We start from the raw sequence: 21,116 nt of genomic DNA on the forward strand, positions 1-21,116 counted from the left end.
ATTGTTCGTGTTGCGTTGGTCGACTACACTGCCGTGTTCAACAGTTCATCCGTAACGTCACAAATGGAGGCAGATGATATTTGAGTGAACCCCTGGCAACCTCGGTTCAGGAACGAACTTCCAAAACACGAGAACACTTACATATAGCGAGGAGATTGCATCAAATTGGATCCGATTGTCCAACATTAGTTTGGTGGGCAATATTTCGGCGACACGGGAATCAATGTGTCCGCGATCGACTGTTTTAGGCCCGATTCGGGCCTTACAAAGCCGGATTTTAACGCTTTACAGGCCGCACGGTTTTTCCTGGATTAAACTGCTATTTTACAAACAAACAAAATTATAATTAAAGCATAACTTGTAAATCAACAATCAATCGCCAGGTAAATGCTTTCACAAATATTTAAATTTAAGGAATTCGTAACATTAAATAAAAATGCATGTACCAGACGGAAGATTAAAGAAAAAAAGATAATTTACGATTTCGCACTCGTTCTCAGTATTTTCGGATCCGATTCGAAGTAGTCGAACTCTTTTCGTAGCAAGACGAAGAGTACCTCGAATTGCGATAGGATAGAAGGAATTTAGAAAATAGGAATTATTTATTATACGTGTATCTTGTATAATTCGCTCGTATGACGGACAAAATTAAATTTAATAAATACACAAGTAATATTTACACTTCTTTCAATCACTCACAACACAAGTATTGCGGGTAGAATTGATTCAAGCACAGTAGAGCTAACACGAACAGCGAAGTACATTAATTAGCATGATGATAAAAAAAAACACGGTACAAAATCGAATGACCGTAGCACATTTGCATATATTGTCTACGAATTTGCCATGCGAGAGAGAGATTGAGTGAGAGAGAGAGAGAGAGAGAACGCGGCAGGGGTCCGTGAGCAGAGATAGCAAGGATCAAGAATACAGAGTGGAGAGCGCAGAAACGTGGAAGTCGCGAGGCGATAAGTCGACTGGTTGCGTGGTGGCTTGGAAGTAGATGCTCAACGAATAAGCCTTCCAGGATTCGGGGTTTAGCAAGCGTGGAGGCGCGTCTCGCCCCTACGACACTGCCCGTTCCCGGAAGGGAACGTTTACGAGGTTTCGTGTGGTCTCCGTCATGCACGAAAGATTTCCTCGGGGACTTTGCGTTGCAAGGAGAAGTGTTGTGATCAACGATATCTGACGTCTTCGTCCAGCTTGGGGATTCCGGTATGTTTCGCGACCTTGGTTAAGAATACAGATCCTATAATTTCGAAGGATTCGGGAATCCTCGCAGTGTCGGCGCTTGCGAGCCGACTTTCCGTTGGCCGTCGCCGCGCTCTCGTGCACCTCCCGTTATCGTAGGCGGAGTCGACGGTCAGATTATAATGGCGACCTACACCTGTGCATTGGTAGTTACGGATTTGATGCCTATCTATCGTACTGTCGCCCCGGGGAAATTACTACAACTGATCGCCGCGGATATAATAATCTATACATTATAAAAGGTGCGAGTGCTGGGTGCAGCCGCGTGACTGCGCAACGTGAAGCAATTACTCGATTAAAGTCTGATTTAGAGTCTACTTTCGTGTCTTAATAATGTCCGCGAAATCCGTCAGCGGTACGGGTAACTCTCCCCTATTCCCGTGATCGAATCCTAGACCACTATCCTATAGATCTATCTTGCGCCAATCGGTTACTGACGTAGCCGCAGTAAAAAGTATCTCGCGTTTCGTGTGGCACTCTTCTGGTGCCGGGCGTACGGACTTGATATCGTGCGTCACGTCGGATTTCTCGGGAACCAAATTTTGTGGCCTAAGCGTCTTAAAATTCCGGAGTCGCATCGGTCCGCGTCCGGGGACTCGCATAGGTCAGGGCAGCATCACTAGTTATTAAACACTATATTATTATAAAAATTATAAAGATGTACAAAATATATTTAATTATATATTAACATTGTCTTTATATATAACTATTAAACACTATATAATTATAATAATTATAAAGATAGACGTCCTGCTCTATCGAATCGATTACTTGTTGCCAATGGTGACATCAACCCTATAACAGTTGCATTCACATTTCACAGTATGTCTGAATGCAAGTTTCTTTTAACTTCAGTGCAACTCAATAGAATTATGTGGACATTATATGTCTGGTCGAAACCGCTCCTGATTGGTCGAGTCACTGTACCGAAACAGTCACCGAAGCGTGAAGCGTGATCACGGCTATATATACTGCAAATTTTGACAAATGTGTCATTTGACGCCTTGTATCTATTTCAGCAAGATGGAAAACTTCAGGACTTTCCTTGATGTGATCGGAGTGCTCGACCCTAACAAGGTAGATTTTATTTCCGTACTTCCACCAGAGGTGTCGCAGTTGATCCTACGTATGTTGGATCCTCGGTCCCTGCTTTGCGCTGGTAGAGTGTCAGGTAAGTGGTTGAATGTCTGCAAGGATGATCCTGTCCTGAAACGAACCGCAAAACACTATAAGCAGCGCATAATACAGAGACAGTTGCACCTCATGTACAAGCCCGACCAGGTACAAGGGGGACTCTGTGCCGCGTTCGAATCAATGAACAAGTCACGGAGCATGAACTTTCGATATCTTTTTTACCATGTGATAGTGATAATTTTAAGAAAAACGCTGTTCATCTTTATTTCAGAATATCTGAATAATATTTACGAACTTTTCGGACCCGAAATAATAATTAGTTTAACCGTGACAGCCGTTTTAATTTTCTGGTGTGCATGACACCTCATGTGTACCATATGAAATTTTTATGCAAGGTGTACACAGTGAAGATTAACAAAGTTCGCAAATGATATTTTAATTTAAATAATTCCGTGTCCGAACATAATTCAACGAATGATTTGCAAAGCTGATTTAATAATAAATAATCGCGATAAGGGACGTAAAGAATTTGTTTATTAGAGAAATATATGAAAAATATTATCGATAAGAAACTGACCCATTGAGTTGAGGATGCATTTGCTGACTCGTACGCACTGATCTCGTACAACGAACAGCTGATCCCAGGTCGATGACCGCAATATTCAAGGGATACTGTCGGAGGAACCTCTGGTATAGTTACTTACGAAGTTCACTCACACTGCACTGTCACCAAACACTGATCAATTAATTAATCACTGATAATCCGAATCACTTGTTGATAGTACGAAAAATCACTGAGACTCGTTCGCTGATAATCGTTTATTCGACGCGTTCGTTCGGGAGTCGACGTTTCACTGCCGAAAAATTCAGGTCTCGGCCGTGGGCCCTTGTCCTTCGTCGTTCGGCCGTCCGAGAAAATGAACCAGATGTGCAGAGACGCAATCTACGGCCGACCCGCTGTCACAAAATGATACCCGATACCATTTTCCTCAAACGGCCGTTAATTACGTTCTAAAAGCGCAGAATACCGTCGGTGACAGCGGGTAGTACTACAATACTACGAAGAAAGTATGAACTGCTCAGATTGTCCTAAAAAATTGACAAATTTTTAAGATGAGACGCGATTATTCGTGCCTTGCGTTTTGTTTTTACTGTTATTTCTGAGTTTTCGAGCGCAATCGAGACAATTCTTGTGCGCGACCTCAGCGCGAATTAGGGTGAAATTATTGCATATGCCTTTAAATAATATAACTATAACTTTTAATAAATATAACTATATTACAGATAATGATATATAACAATATTATAATATAATACAATATTATTATAATATTTTATAGTTACGAATTGTTAACGATAAATAAAAACGAGCCGCAACGCTCAAATAATCGTATCTCCTCTTTCTAAATTGTTCGCTTCTGTGGACCATCTGTGCGTCAGTTAGGGAGACATTACTGTACGTCGTTCGAAAGAATGTATCAGTGAAGTTATGCTATTCGGAGAACAGATGCCTCTATCCGACGGATATTCGACGAGCCTACGCGTTCGACGGACAGTGTGAAGAAACAGTTTACCCTATTTTTCGATCAACCCTAGAATTTTAAGCAATCTTGGAGTAAGAGTAATCGAACGGCAAAGAAAGAACGACACCGTTTAGATACGCAACAAATGGGTTGCAGATGTGACGACGAAGAACAATGGCTATATAAATACAACGGTAATGTTCATGAAGCAATGAAACCAATATCGAAGCAAATGTTAATTTGTCTCGATGGCTCTGTTCAGAAAAATGTCACGAAAACATGGGACAATAGCCTAAAGAAAGCAGGTATAAGATCGCGAAAAGAGCGCACTTGGTCATCCGTGATCCGCCGGCGCAACCCCCACCCCCACCCCCCGGTAAAACTCATTACCGAGATACTTTATCATAGCGAAAAATGCTAATCGTTGATTGGTGCGCACTTCGGCCACAAAATATGTATAAAAATGGCTCAAATAGGAAAAGTACCAATTTGATTATCAACTGTCGTTGCGAGTGGTCACGTACATTTAAAGTTCCGCAGTTCTGACTCTCATCGAAACAGATCGTTATAGTTTCTTACGAGTATTATTCGCGTCTAGTGTCAAGTGTTGCTATCGGTGACGATAAATAGTGATATATAAATTGTGAGAATTATGGCACCAACAAGGAAATCGGAGAGACTGCAACGCTTGTATATCTTAAGGAAACTACGAAAATTGCCTTCTGTACAAACTAGATGGAACAGTAGAGCTGGCCTCGGAGCGGTCCAGCGTATTCAAAGAGTTGCGTCAAGAACTCCTGGGCTTGCGAATAGAAATATACGCAAACTTAAACGACCAAGTATAGCAAGCCCGCAATACGATCAAGTAGATACAGAGTTATTGTCGTGGATCGAAGAAAGAAGAACACGTGACGAGCGCGTAACCAACAATCAAATATTAAAAAAGGCAAGGGAACTGAGAGAAGATTTGCTATTGTGTTTGCGATTTGGTCCGAGTCGCGAGTGGTTGCAACAATTTAAACAGCGTCATGGCATAGAATGGGAAATCATGTACAGTTATCAAGATGTAATTAATGATAAGTATGCAGTTAATTTTAAAAGAATGTTACTGCAGGAAAACTTAAATTTAGAAAATGTTTACTATATGGACGAAAGCGCGTTGCTATGGGACACGCTTCCAAAGGAGATATCGTCTGCAACGGAAGAAAATTCTCTTAGCGGACACACGCGGAAAAACAAAAGTATTACAATTGGCTTATGTGTAAATGCGGCTGGCACACATAAGCTTAAGCCTCTTGTAATTTACGAATTGAAAGAAACAAGAACTGTGAGAGACGAGATTGCATTACCTACATTATTTAAATCGGTGCCGAACGCACGAATGACCAAAGCATTATTATTCGATTTGTCCATTTGTAAAAAGATATCATGCACAGAGAGGAATATCTGGAAAAGTAATTCTATTGTTGGACAATTCCGAAGCCCATAAAATTCTTCAACCGATGGAGCGAGGGAGGGATTATGGGGGAAACGAAAAGAATTTTCCGTCATGAATTCTTGAAACGAGTTTTGGAGTGTAATGCAGAGATGAATAATTATGATTTTGATTGCAATTACACGTTTAAAGTCTGCATGCACATCTTATCGCCTTCCTGGATATCAATTAGAATGGGATATATCCAATATGCATGGAATAATCTCATTAATCCTTCTAACTTTTCTATTCGGTCAAACCTAATAAATATGGAACCTGATTGGTCAGACATAGTAAATGCGATAACAGGGAAACAATGCACCATGACACATGTTAGAAAATATTTATTAGAATGTGACGAGGAAGAAAAAAGAAATGGAAACGAAGTACAGAGAGAACCTGGTGAATCTGATTTTTATGATAACAGTACTATGAGTGCTGAATCACTTATCCGGGGGGGGGGGTATCTTATCAGGGAATTAAAAATGATTATTGAAACTACCCCACCTGACATACAAAACATGGACGGGGTTAGTAATATTACATATCATGAGGAAGGAGCGACCATATAAGTAAGTACATACCTATTCATATAATGGTAAAAATTTTTCAACCAATTTGAAAATATGAATTATTTACAAATTAATTTTTCTTTTTTTAGGTTATTGGTTCGTAAAAGATGCAGGAAAACCATCGCCTGGGCAGGTGGGTGGAATACCCGTGTCGGTATGGGACGATACGGAGGGAAGTGGACTGCGGGGTCCCACAGGGGTCCGTGTTAGGACCACTCCTGTGGGACCTGGGATATAACGCAGTCCTGAAGGCCCCCCTGCCCGACGGTGCCACTCTCGTCTGCTATGCAGACGACACATTAGTGGTCGCCGTCGGGGACACCTTCGAGAGGACCATCCGACGAGCAGAGGTTGCGGTGGCAGCCGTCGTCGCGAGGATCTACGATCTGGGGCTGAAGGTGGCCCCGGAGAAGGCCGAGGCCGTCTGGTTTGGACGGCCTTGGTCTCGGCCACGGGCCAGATCGTGGATCTGGGTTGGAGAAGCCTGCGTCGAGGTGAAGTCCGAGATCAAGTATCTCGGACTGATCCTCGACAGCAACTGGAGCTTCGGAGCACATTTCGGCTGTCTCGTCCCCCGAGTTGAGAGGGCGGCGGCCGCGTTAGGCCGCCTGTTGCCCAATATCGGGGGACCGGGCGATATGGTGCGTCGCCTATACCTAGGCGTGGTGCGGTCCATGGCATTATACGGCGCCCCGATTTGGGCGCCGTCCGTGAGGGCAAACCGGCGCAACACATTGTTGTTGCGCCGGATTCAGAGGCAAATGGCCCTTCGCCTCGTAAGGGGTTACCGCACCACGTCTACCGTGGCGGCGCTTGCTCTGGCGGGAGAAATTCCCTTCGAGCTGCAGGCGGCGATGCGCGCCTATGTCTATAGGCGCATATGCATCGCTGGCCGGGCTCGGGGGGACCCGCCGGAGCAGGAGGCGGTCGAGGGCTTCGAGCTCCAGGCCCGGGGACTAGCGCTCGTCAGATGGCATGCGGAGCTTTGCTCCGATGCCGCCGAGCGCGTCCCCGGGGCTCTCCTGCCGCACTTCACCTCGTGGCGGGAGAGGCGGTTTGGCAGGCTCTCCTACCGTGCGACGCAGGTATTCACCGGGCATGGCTGCTTCGGTGTCTACCTGTGTCGCATCGGTCGAGAAGCGACGACGGTGTGCCACCACTGTGGCGCGGAGGAGGACTCGGCGCAGCATACACTGGAGGTGTGCCCCGCCTTTTCAGTGCTGCGCCGAGTCCTAAGTAGGGAAGTTGGTCGCGACCTCGCTCTCTCCAGCTGAGTTGGGGCCATGCTGGAGAGCCCGAGAAAATGGGCGGCAGCCATCGCCTTCTGCGAAGAGGTGATGCTGCAGAAGGAGGCTGCCGAGCGGGGTCGCCGTGAGCGGGGGGTGCGGCGTGTGCGCCCACGCCTAGAGCCCCCCTCCCCGAGCAGATGAGAATAGGCGGGCGGCGGGTGTACCAGATTACTGGTTTAATTGCCCGCCGCCCGCCACCCCCCCCCCCCAACTGAAGCTGTCCTCCCCACAGTGGGAGTGACGAGGCGGTGTGGGGTGCGGTCCCCGCACCGACGAAGCAAGATGATTCATGGGGGGAGTATAAATCTCCCCCCCGGGACGCGGCCGGCCACCGCCACTCCATCCTGGTGGCCGGCCAGGCGAGGGGGAGCCGCGGTTGTGTTCTTTGAGAGTTCCCGTGGCTCCCCCGCTACTCGCCAGCGCCCTAGGCCGCCGTGGGGGTTTTAGCGGGTCGAACCCCGCACTACCCCCGCCCCGCCATTCGGGCGGGACGGGGGTGTCTGACCAGCAGATTTCCCCCACGATAATAAAAAAAAAAAAAAAGAAAAAAAAGGAAAACCATCGCCTTCGACCACAGCTATTCCAAGGATGATACGCAACGGAACGATTCGTTGCAAAATGCTATTTTCCACGTACCTAATTATAAACAATGTCAATGAAGATTTTAATATTGTATATATTTAATGTTGATATTAATGTTGGAATCGAATGAATTTCATAGTAAATATTGAATAAATAAATGTACATAATCAAAATTATAACGTGTTCGATCTTATTTTTATCGGAAATACCTGTCCAAACTGCATTGCGCGCACTGTCAGCAATATGTAAAATAAATGATCGGTGTTAAAATGTTAAAATTTAAAAAAGTTATCTCATTGTATTATGGAATTCGAGTCAAAGAAATCGCGGCACACGTGTTCACTGACTTCGTAGAACATCGGCTTAGAGAGAAAATCAATGAATTAGAGGGCCGTGACAATGTCATAGCGCGAATCCCACAATACCGAAGTTCGTCAAATCCCGGAGAAAGTACGGTATTTGTTTTCTATAATAACGTTACACAAACTTATAAACGAAACACACGAATAGTTAAAATTTTCGAAATTGATTCTATCAAAGCAACACGTTTTATTCAACATATTTTATATTTTCAATTCTTTGCAAAAAATCGCAACCTTTCAGATTGTATTACCCTTGGACCATATATGGTCTGAGATATTGTCAATGGGGTGAGAACCTACGTATAGTATACAGTGTACAGGATGTAGCGAGATTAATTGTACAAGTAAAAATATGATTCTACATGTTATTTAAAATAAAAAGTGTAGAACATTTTTATGCCGCATGTATAAGCATTTTCCTAATAGAATTGTAGTTTTATAACTACATTTCTATTTTATAATAGAAAGAAAATGTGAATTTATTATAAATCGAGATCGTAACCATAAGTACTGGACAGTGAATTGTATTCTAATACACGTGGTTCAACGAATGGTCCTATTCCATTCATTCATAACGACGCTTTCGCCAGGAAAATTTTATTTTATAATTTTTATCAATTTTTGCATGTAAAATCATCTCGCGTTCTACCATAACACAGGATCCACCATATCTTCATTAATTTCTTTCCAATATACTTACCATTTATGTGCTATTGAAGAAACAAACTTATGCGGATGTTCATATCTAGTTTACACCCTTATTTATACATTTGCCTGTTGTAATCCCCGTTTTCTCACATTTAGAATAGAGTTAGCAAAGTTTAGTCTAGCAATAGCACAAACTACACTACACGTAGAACAACAAAATCTCTGTTCAGGACATTATGCTGTCAAATTGGCAATTACTAACTTATTTTTGGTTTACATAAAAAGAACTTAAATAAAAATATAACGAAGAAATAATTATTCCAAATATGTAAAATCTAGTAAAAGCGAAAAGTATTATTGTTACACTTGTTATATCGTTAATTAATATTCTAAAAGTTAATTAATCCAATATTTCGTTAAGCACTTTGAGCAATATTGAAAAACGTGTCCCTAAACATTTGATTTATTTGAAATCAGGAATAATATATTCAAAGTTCTTGAAAAATGTTCTCTGTACCGGATAACAAATAGATGTTCCTATACAAATAACACTTTAGACGTGTTGTGGAATGTGTGTGATATGCACCCCCTGTGAATGTGCTGGTGGCTTGCAGACTCAGACCAGGAGGATCATTCTCACAACTCTGGCCGTCTTAACATCAGAAAGCTATTAGGTAAGAGTTTGTTAAAATAACGAACATTATTGTTAACTTTTTACGTTTTCACAAGCATTTACAAAATATGACAACACTTGCTTTCTTTGCATTAGTTTAATTATTTAACCATGAATGAGCATTATGAAAAGTAGTCTGCTTTTTCAGAATGTAGAGTATTAATGTTAAATTATTAATGTTATCATCGGTTACATCTCTGTAATAATTTCATTCGCATACGATAGCAAAGACTATATTATTGTTTCTCTCAGAACTAGTTAATGTAATCTAGAATTTGATTTATATTCGTTTATACAATAGAATAGTGTAACCGTACATCTAAAGCTAAAGAATTCGTAGACTAACTTGGTCTAAATTGTAAATTAATGTTTAAAAATTCTAGTTACAATTAATCTTGTTAATCAACAAGAAATACGTCGATACTTTTATTGTATATATATCCAGGATGGAATGTTTATACAGGAATACTTGAATATCGCTGTTAATTATAATTATACATATGAAAACATCGTTTGAAACGAATCATGATTTTCCTTCTTTTGTAAAGTTTCAAAGTCATCTATGTTCTTTAAATGTAGAAACCATATCATTTACTTCCATAGTCTTACAAGTATTATTGCTACGCTAAACTCTAGTAAAATTGATATTAATTTGCTCAAAACAATGAAAGATAAAAGTGTTACCATGAATTACACATAAATGAACAACGAAAAATAATTTTCTATTTTGGAAAGGCATAATTTCGAGGCTGGTGAAGACGGGGATGATAGTAGTGGCGGTGGAAATTCCTGGCGGGAAGAACTTCAACGTCGCTATCAGCAAGAGAACAATTTCCTGGCCGAATTGCGTGCACGTAACGTTAATATGACGCAGACACCGTCGGCCACTCCATCCAGCGAGCAAGAACAAGAAAGAGGCGAGAGAGAAGATGCGGATGGAGAAAAACAGGAAGAGAACGAATCCAACTGGACAGAACCTGTGGAGCGATAGGTTAATCGATAAGTTTAATTTAAAAGTATTTACATGTACTTGAATAACGGCTTAGAAACTGCTACCTAATCGAAACGCAAATAAATTATTATAGCACCATGAGCTATTTATAATGGGCATATATCTAGGTGTTAGTGTGAAATAACTATAAACATTCGTATTAGACTTTGGACAGTATTTAAAACTTAAAAACTTGCATTTTCAAAGCAATACTTTTAATCAAAAGAATTGTCAGCTCGGTGAAAACGAAACGCCGTTATAGTAATATCACCGTATCAATTTTAAGGGAACCATCAGATCAATAACATTGTTTGTAGACGAACCGAACTTTTTATCAGACGTTTACAATATTTATAAAATGCGGAGAGGTCGTTTGTTGCTTTCAACGTCATTGTATCATCGCTAAGTACCTACACAGATTAATTGCAGTCGCATATATGAGTTCCAATCCTTTTCTATTGCAGGAGAATGTATCGATCTTTCTTTCTTCCTACGTTTACATTCACATATTATGAAACGTTGTAACGCTCTAAATGATCCACACCACCATTGCACATAACACATCTATGGGCCTAAACAGATAAGAACCGATATCATACTTAGATTAGAGACATAGAGAAAACAAAAACTTCGTTTGCTTATTCAAGGTTAAATCATTTGTGTAAGTTTCACACGCACACACACAAATATAATAACGAAGAGACGTTTTTCTTTCAACACTAAGTGCTCAATAAGAAACTTTTTAGTCTACAACGTGTAGGTGAACGAAATAGACAAGAAATTTTGCACAAATCAAATGTTTGACCAAACTTTGTATAAGAAGGTAAGTGAATGTAATTAATGGACTTTTTAAAATATTTAATAAAAGGTCCTTCCGTCCTTCCTTTGGGCCGTGTTCCTCCAGTGCCTCTGGCCTTGCTGTCACCTGGGAGACCATCGTGTCCAGCCTCACCCCATGGTTCATCCACATGAACAGGTTCCGCTACCTCAGGATTGGGGGTGCCTCTTTCCTATGCGACCACTTTTATCCTCCCTTCTCTCTTCTTCTAAAATCAGCTCTGACTCTAGTTTCGTGTTTCTTGTTCCAGAACCAGATTGGAATATGTCTCTCTAATTGACGCTCAGATTGTCCACAGAACTGGACACTTTGGGAAGAGGAGATACGATTATTCGAGCCTTGCAGTTAGTTGTTATAGTTACGAATTGTCAACAACTATAAAAAACGAGCTACAATCTTAGCGTCAGTAAGGGAGACATTACTGTACTCTTGAACTTCGCTATCCACAATACTCATTTGCAGTTATTGTGAGTTCGGTGCAACCTCCAGTTCCTTGTCGATCCAATCTTATCAACCCAAGCTTCAGCTGGGAGTCATCCTCGCCTTGGACCCATGACCCAAAGTTCCACTGCTCTGGGGAATTATCATAATTATATTTCATGTTGCCTATATCGAACCAGTGAATTCAAACAGCCCTGCAGGCTGGTTCAGACACAGTAATCCAGTCGAGTGACTAGTAATGAGTCAAATGTATATACTCTATTCTAAGTTACTAAATTACTCGACTAAATTGCTGGCTGCGTTTGAACCAGCCTTTATAGATGAAGTATAATACTTGGACACTCCGTAGTAGTAGTAGTAGTATAAGTACTATAATACTTGAACTCTCACCTTTTCTGAGGTGTCCAGTACGGTTCAATCATATCCAGCCATCCGTTGTTCAACCAAATGCTCACCTGCCCACGTCATGGTCTTGTAGATATACATTGCGGTCCTAAAATTGTGGTACTTCTGGTTAATGAGAGAATCCTGAGGTTGATTGAAGTAGTTTTTTCCTTTAGAACCAAACTACTATAATCATAGTGCTCAGAGATGTGTTGCGGTCCATGGCAGCAGCTGCTAGAGGCACGTTGGACACGAAACCATAAATATAAATCGTCTTCACCGGGTTGATGAGCCCAGGCTGCTTGGGAGCTTAGTTACAGAAGCTCATGTTCTTTTATACATTCGTACTACTTAGATACAACATTCAGTAATATGAGACATATCAATAGATTATTGGAACTTTTGTTCAATAGGTGATACTTTCTGGTTAAATAATATAGGCCTCGAATCTACCGATTTATATAGGTGTAACATTCATTTTATTTTATTTCACTTGCATTTATTTTATTGTCTGAAATGTAACATTTATGTTGTAGTAAATAGACAGTTTTAGAAACTCATAATGAAAATCAATTTTAATTAAGCTAGAAGTCAGTATTATTGTGCTGTTGTTTGAAAGATGAATAATGTTTATGAGTCAATAGCTTCGAGGTAAATTATGTTACACCACTACAGGGGATAATGTATATAAGTATTACTGTTGATTACGTATCGGACATAAAATACTAATATATATATGGTGTAAAACTTTATATATATATATATATATGAGTCTGTATTTCTTAGGCATTTCGACTATTATCTACATTGTTCTCATCTCACTTTTCACATTCTTGAAAACTATTACATTCGAATGCCTAAGTTTTACACCATAGTCACAATTACGTTGCATTTACAGCTGTACGTTGCATAATAATAGGTCTGATATTGTTTTCTGTGCTATACCTAAATTTTAGTTCCTAGATTATGTAATTAAATAATATTCAATAAAATGATCGTTGAATTGTAATAAATAGAGAGCGACGCATTTTGTAATATTTATATAGCGCATAACAACATTCGCAAATATTCTGTGTCTATATTCATATGATCACTTTTGTCTATATATTAACATTTACAAGGATTGTGTAATGACAACATGATACAACTATTGAATAAAAAATGAAACGATAACTTGTAACTAATTTATAGATTTCGGATCACCGAATCACAAGTTTCCCTTGTGTTTTTCCCTTTAGAATTCTGTGTAATTTTATCCTATCATGTCATTAGATTTTTATGGCATGTAACGGTATTAGTATTAGCCTTCTTATTCATTATGAAGATCTTATTAAATTTATTATGGTACTATGACATTGGTACAAGGTAAATTTCAGTTCATGTTTCTATTTATGCAACGATTCATAAACGGAATTAATTATCTTTTTTATTTTCTAATATATACATATTGTATATAACTCTTTGATCAGAGATCCATAGTTGGATATTTGCAAATAGTCTAAGATTATTGACTTTTTCAAGATGAAAGTATAAAAGATGAAAATTAAAACTACAATATTAACACTATTTGCGAGCAAACTAAAAGGGTTTCACGAAAATAATAATAATAATCTTCGAAAATTACGATAATGAAAATACCAGTAATATAATAAAAACATAGGGTATTAATGAACTGATAATACAATTTGAAAGGAAATAATTTTACGCAAGAAAAGGTATTAAAAGTATAAAACAAAAGTTGGTATTATAGTAAACTTCATTTGTGATTCAGTCAATATTGCAAATACAGTAATCTCTCCCTAAAAGATGCGGGATCGGAATCCGAAATGTATTTCAAAGTACTAAAAGACGTGATTCATCAAGCCTCGCGGCCCCCCTTTATAATATTGTTCGACACAATAATATATAACGGCATATTGACCGCTGCCTATCATAAAATATCAAGTAGTTTCGTCCGACACGAGTTTCATTTTCTGTCTCTCACTCTCTCTCTCTCTCTCTCTCTCTCTAATAGGACCATTCGTTGGACCACATATATTAGAATACAATTCACTGTCCAGTACTTATGGTTACGATCTCGATTTATAATAAATTCACATTTGCTTTCTATTTTATAACTAAAATTCTATTAGAAAAATGCTTATACATGTTGCATACAAATATTCTATGCATTTTATTTAAGATATATAACATGTAGAATCATATTTTTACTTCTGCAATTAATCTCGCTACATCCTTGTACACTGTATACTGTACATAGGTTCTCACCCCATTGACAATATCTTAGACCACATATGGTCCAAGGGTAATACAATCTGAATGGTTGCGACATTGTTACGGCCCTCTAATTCATTGATTTTGTCTCTAAGCCGATATTCTACGAAGTCAGTGAACACGTGTGCCGCGACTTCTTTGACTCAAATTCCATAATACAATGAGATAACTTTTTTAAATTTTAACATTTTTAACACCGATCTTTTATTTTACATATTGCTGACAGTGCGCGCGATATAGATTGGACAGGTATTTCCGATTAAAATAAAATCGATCACGATATAATTTCGATTATGTACATTTATTCATTCAATATTTAATATGAAATTCATTCGATTCCATCGTTATTGCGATTACATAAGTAAAATTCTAAATTATATATAAAATTATATTGACATTAATATCAACATTAAATATATATAGCATTAAAATCTTCAACGACATAGTGTATAATTAGGTAAGTGGAAAATAGTATTTTGCATTAAATCGTTCCGTTGCATATCATCCTTGGAATTGCCGTGGTCAAAAAGGTGATAGTTTCCCGCTATCTTCTAACAACAATTCAACTAGAAAAAAAATTAATTTGTAAATAATTCATATTTTCAAATTGGTTGAAAATTGTTTACCATTATATGAACAAGTATGTACTTACCTATATGGTTGTTGCTCCCTCGTCATGATGTATGATATAATATTACGCACGATGTATTTTATGTGAGGTGGTTCAGTTGGAATAATCATTCTTCATCCCTGAATGAGGTAACGGGTTTCTGCAGTCATAGTTCAGTTACTATACAAAATTAATCCTCCAGGTTCATTCCTTATTTCGGTACCATTCCTTTTATCTTCCTCGTCACATTTTAATAAATATTTTCTAACATGAGTAGGAATGCTAGTAACGTTCTAAGCCACTGTGCTCGAGGGGTAAGTCAAACCGCGGGGCAAGAGAGGGGAATCCAGCCGCCATGAGCGCTGGTGGGTATGGAGGGGGAAGTGTGGCCTTGAGCGCAGGTAGGTGTGGAGGGGGAAGGGCCGCGGCGTGCTCCGTAGTGGGGGGAGTCTCGCGGTTTTGCATTTCGTACGCGTTATCGATAGTCGCTTATCTACCGGTCTTCTGTTCTTATTGAATTTAATTATGCAGCGTTTTATATCGCGCTTGCATTTTCACATAGTAGGAGATGTTTTGGAGTGAGAGAGAGAGAGAGAGAGGGAGAGAGGGGTAGCCGCATCGCAACGGTTTCTCTCTCTCTCTCTCTCTCTCTCTCTCTCTCTCTCTTCGGCAGCATTTGTAACGAGTTTGGACACGTTTTTAAAGCGGTCTTCTCGTCTTATTGAAATTTAATTATGCAGTGTTTTTTATCGCGCTTGCATTTTTACATTGTAGGAGATGTTTTGGAGTGAGAGAGAGAGAGGGGGTGTAGACACATCGCAACGGTTTATCTCTCTCTTCAACAGCATCTGTAACGAGTTTGGACACGTTTTTAAAGCGGTCTTCTCGTCTTATTGAAATTTAATAATGCAGCGTTTTTTATCGCGCTTGCATTTTTACATTGTAGGAGATGTTTTGGAGTGAGAGGGAGGGATAGACACATCGTATCGGTTTCTCTCTGCCGCTCGATCGTTTTTCGTCATCGACGAAACGTGGTTTTTTGGAGTGTGAGAGAGAGGTGTAGACGTGTCGCAACGGTTTCTCTCTCTCTCTTTCTCTCTCTCTCTCTCTTCCGCACGGTCCGCTATGAACGAAGCGCGGTTTTTGGAGTGTGAGAGAGAGGTGTAGCCGCATCGCAACGGTTTCTCTCTCTTCGGCACGGTCCGCTATGAACGACGCGTGGTTTCACATTTCGTTTGGATTGAGATAGAGGGGTAGATTCGTCGAAATTTAACTATCTAGCGTTTTCTTATCGCGCGCGCATTTTTGAGAGAGATAGAGAGGGGTAAAAGTAAAAGATTTAATAACATATTTATTTGAGAAAGAATCCAAGCCCTAATCCCAATAGGTTGTTGAAAAAAGAAACTTTAGCCTCGGACAAAAATTAATCTATAGTTTACTTTGGATCGAGATTCGAAAATATTAGCTTACGTTTCCGCCCGGTTCCGTCAGCGCGTACCGACGGTAATGTAAACTATATCTAAGATACCGCGATATGCCATCGGCGGTTGCATTTTTGCGGTTTCGAATCCCGGATGACTCTCGGACGCGTTATCTTCTCACGGTGTCAGTTTTCTCATCTTATTGAATTTTCTTTCGCTAAATTCGCTATTCAGTCGCGAATCGTTATGGAAGTTTGTTCGTTTGCAATATCCATCGCGAGCATGCCGTCCTTGAACACGGTGTTCATAATTTTTCGGATTCGACAGAACGGATTTTTAGCCGATATTGCAACGTTCTTTCGTGCAACGTTTACGCGATACTAGATACCATCGGGATGGGAGAGAGTCGCAACGGTTGGTTGATGCAAAGTTTAGTTAAATTTGTTAAAACTGGTAATTTAACCGAAGACGTTAAATTGAAATTGAAAAATTTGCTTCGTAAGCAAATTTTCGTAAGATGACGCAAGTGTGCAAGGATATGTTAGAATTATTGACTCGTATGTCGACGTAGATCCGAACTGTCGACGAGTATCGCGAATGGACGAAATCGTACATCGAGTGTTTGCGGTTGCGTAGAAAATACATGAACATCGAGAAAATAAACCGAGGATCCACGAGTGTAAAATCGAGCTTACTATCGATCGTGTGTCGCATGAAAACACTGAACGCCGCGCTGTGTCATCGGTTTTCGTCTCGCGTTGGCAGAGGTTTGTACGGAAGCGTTGGCGCGAGAGCATCGACTCTTCGTTGGGAGAACATCGAGTCGGCGTTTCAGAATCGCATATCGACCGGCATCGTGATCAACGTCGAACATATCGATCCGCGTTATTTTTTCATTCGTTTTTGAAAGTGAACGTGGTATTGGAGGTGAAATTTGTGTTGCGCGACGAGGTTTCGGTGAAAAGTTTTAAAACGCGAAATCCGATCGTCCAATCTACGTCACTGATACGCGAAAGATCTTATGCCTACGCTTCTGGCCTCGATCCAGGAGTTTCAAGAACGGGACAGCGGGTGGGCGTTGTCGAAGATCTTGCACTTGATGGTGAATTCTAACAAGTATCAACCGTTGCAAGTAGGTTGCGGGATACCCGTGCCCCGAGCAGTGCAACTGAAGAGAGTCGTCGTCAACGTGAACAGTAAGGACGACGCGTGTTTCTTTTGGGCAGTGGTGTCAAGTCTGTATGTAGATCATTCGTATCGCGCATCATCCTATCTGCATGACAGCGATGTGCTCCGTACCGAGGGATTCCAAATGCCGGTGTCGTTCAAAGACATACCGAAGTTCGAAGAGGCGAACGACGTTTCCGTGAACGTGTTCGAATGGGATAGGAAACGAGAAAGCTGTCAAACATTGCAACCAACCTCGAGGAAACGGGAGAAACACGCAAATTTGTTGTTTCTACAGGATACGATAAATTTGTGGAATTATTACGTCAGTATAAGGAATTTATCCCGTCATGTTTCATCCCAGCTCAGCACGCACCATCATAAGTATATTTGCAATCGGTAAGTACTGTACTCGAATTTATTTTTGTTTCGAAGAAGAAAATTATAGCATGGCTTTCTCTTCCAGGTGTCTGCAATATTTCAGATCGCAGGAAAAATTGGACATTCACGTCGTCGACTGCGGTCGAATGAACGAATGCGCTTTGATCCTTCCGACGGAAGACGACAAGTGGCTGAAGTTCAAGAACCACGCGTATAAGAAACCGGCACCGTTCGTTATCTACGCAGACTTGGAATGTCTGCTGGAGAAACAGAAAGATCAAGGTCATGGAACTTGTCGCAGATATCAGCATCACCGTGCCTTCAGTGTAGGCTACTACCTTCATTGTCGATACGATAGCTCCCTGTGCGAGTATCGGACTTATCGCAACGAGAAAGATTGTATCGCGTGGTTCGCATCGGAGTTTTACAAGTTGAGCCTTAAATTGCAGCCGGCGTTCGATCGGGCGGTTCCGATGGCTACAATGACTGTCGCGCAAATTTCGGAATTCCATACCGCCACGCATTGCCACGTGTGCGAAGAACCGTTAGGCGATCGTGACGTATGAGTGCGCGATCATTGTCATTTCACGGGCGCGTATCGTGGTCCGGCACACAACAATTGCAATTTGGGCTATCGTTCTTCGTTCGTGGTTCCGGTGTTTTTTCACAACTTGTCCTGCTACGACGCACACTTCATCATCAAGGAGTTAGCTAACGCGTTCGAAGGTAAAATAGATGTGCTACCTCTTACGAAAGAGAACTACATTTCTTTTACGAAACACGCGAAGAACGTGGGCAAATCATGGAAGAAACATATAAAGTTCCGATTCGTCGATTCCTTCAAGTTTTTGAACTCCAGTCTGGACAAGCTGTCGTCGTCTCTTGACAAGAGCGATTTGCGGATCTTGAGGAATCAATTCGGGCAAATTTGTGACGACGATTTCCATCTGCTAACCAGGAAAGGTGTTTTCCCGTACGACTACGTAGCGACATACGATAAATTAAGCGACACCCGTTTACCGCCGCGCGAAGCATTTTACAGCGAGCTATACGACAGCGAGATATCCGATGTCGACTACCGCCACGCGAGCGAAGTTTGGTCACGTTTCAACATACAAACGTTAGGGCAGTACAGCGACCTGTACTTGAAAGTAGACGTGCTGTTGTTGGCGAACGTGTTTGAAAATTTTCGCGAAATGTCGCTCGATAATTACAGCCTCGATCCAGCGCATTATTACACGTTGCCCGGTTTCGCGTGGGACGCGATGCTCACCGACATGGACATGCTTTTGTTCGTGGAGCGGGGATTACGGGGTGGGTTGAGTCAATGTTCGCATCGTTACGCGCGCGCGAATAACAAGTACATGTCGATGTACGATTGGAACTAATCGTCCACCTATCTGATGTATTTCAACGTTAATAATTTGTTGGGCCATGTCGCAACCTTTGCCGCACAGAGGTTTCCGATGGGTCGACGATGCGAGTGATTTCAACGTCGAATCCGTGCCTATCGTCAGCCCCGTCGGATACATTTTAGAGGTCGACTTGGAGTACTACCAGGCAATTCACAATTCTCACTCGGATTTTCCGTTTTGTCCGATTCACGAAGTTAGAGCGTCGCAAAAGAAATTGCTAGCAACGGTTAGCGACAAGACCCGTTACGTTCTCCATTATCGATACCTCCAGCAACGTTTGAGGCATAATTTAAAATTGAAGGGAATCCATCGGATACTGGAAGCTATCGAGCTGGTTACGTGCTTACATAGATTTAAACGCAAGATTGTGCGCCAGCGCGAACACTGATTTCTCGAGGAATCTGTTTAAACTGATGAACAACGCGGTTTTCGGAAAGACGATGGAGAACGTGAGAGATCGCGTGAACGTGGTGTTGCTCTCGCGATGAAGCGGTCGACATGGTGCAGAACGTTTAATATCCCGACCAAATTTCCACAGATGTACCGTATTCTCCGAGGATTTTATTGTGATTCAAATGAAACAGCTTTCCATTAAATTTTATAAACCCGTTTACATAGGCATGTCGGTGTTGGACATGTCGAAATTACGTTTGTACGACTTTTTGAAAATTTTGTACACGGACACGGATAGTTTGATTTATCGGATTGCTTGTGACTATGCGTACGAGACGATAAAACGTGACATTGACCGACACGATACCAGCAATTATGATAGAGACAACGCGCATGGTGTTCCAATCGCTAACAACAAAGTCATCGGATTGATGAAGGACGAGAACAGGGGCAAAATCATGACAGAGTTTGTGGGTCTTCGCTCGAAAATGTACCCGATTCAGGTACAGAACAAAAACGATGTGAAAAAAATTAAAGGAATTAGGACCAACGCGAAGATCAAAAGTATAACTTTTGACGACTATGGCATGCCTTTACGATCACTTGGAAAAGTCGGTTTGCATTAAATTGATAAAATCTGTAAAGCGTAGCGTGTATTCGATATCGCAGATGAAGTTAGCGCTGAGTCCGTACGACGATAAACGCTACATTACCAGTAATTCGATCTATACTCTTCTTTGGGGACATTACGATATCGCTAGGAGAGAGAAAACGGTTACTACTCCATGATCTCATCCAACTTTTCCTCCATCTGACGAATTCCAAGTTGCGCGCGCACTCATTTATACGAGTGGAACGGGGACGTATACGCTTCTTAGTCTTGTGTGTAGGGAGGGGAGGCAAAATGGTTGGATAATTGCATATAAAAACTCAAACATTGCGAACAGCGAGTACTGCGTTCTACAGACAGCTCATTGCACAGTCATTCATCGGTGTTATTATTATATACGTACATACCATGTTAAATCAAACCGATAATTTTGTGTAAAAAAATGGATTTGACAACAACTTCAACGACGATGACGACGACGGTGGTGGTGCAAACAAACGAAAAAACTATGGGTAAGTAAAAAGCATTCCTTTGGGTAGAAGGAATTACGAGTTATGAAGGTAATGTCGTTTTTTTATAGACACTTCACTCCAATGAAACGAACGTTTCAGCAGCAGCAGCTGCCGATACGATGCAACGCGCGAATCTTGGGTAGAAGATACTCCATAGCTGGCAACTATTTC

At 41.1% G+C, this 21,116-nt stretch overlaps 1 protein-coding gene across 1 annotated transcript; it reads left to right on the top strand.

The window, feature by feature from the left end:
• Window positions 1–17,488: 17,488 nt before the first annotated feature.
• Window positions 17,489–19,403, top strand: LOC143260169 (uncharacterized). Its single transcript, XM_076524887.1, has 3 exons — window positions 17,489–18,033; window positions 18,101–18,575; window positions 18,720–19,403. The coding sequence occupies exons 1-3, from the start codon at window positions 17,489–17,491 to the stop codon at window positions 19,401–19,403; spliced, it is 1,704 nt and encodes a 567-aa protein (XP_076381002.1).
• Window positions 19,404–21,116: the final 1,713 nt, after the last annotated feature.

Source organism: Megalopta genalis, chromosome 10 (genome assembly GCF_051020955.1).
Source record: "Megalopta genalis isolate 19385.01 chromosome 10, iyMegGena1_principal, whole genome shotgun sequence".
NCBI lineage: Eukaryota > Metazoa > Arthropoda > Insecta > Hymenoptera > Halictidae > Megalopta > Megalopta genalis.

What these genes read in the sequence shown, in the direction of transcription:
- LOC143260169 (XM_076524887.1), top strand. Translation starts at nt 17,489, where the DNA reads ATGCCTACGCTTCTGGCCTCGATCCAGGAGTTTCAAGAACGGGACAGC. An exon ending in CATAAGTATATTTGCAATCG is followed by an intron (nt 18,034 to 18,100) that starts GTAAGTACTGTA and finishes TTTCTCTTCCAG; the next exon opens with GTGTCTGCAATATTTCAGAT. An exon ending in AACCGTTAGGCGATCGTGAC is followed by an intron (nt 18,576 to 18,719) that starts GTATGAGTGCGC and finishes TTCATCATCAAG; the next exon opens with GAGTTAGCTAACGCGTTCGA.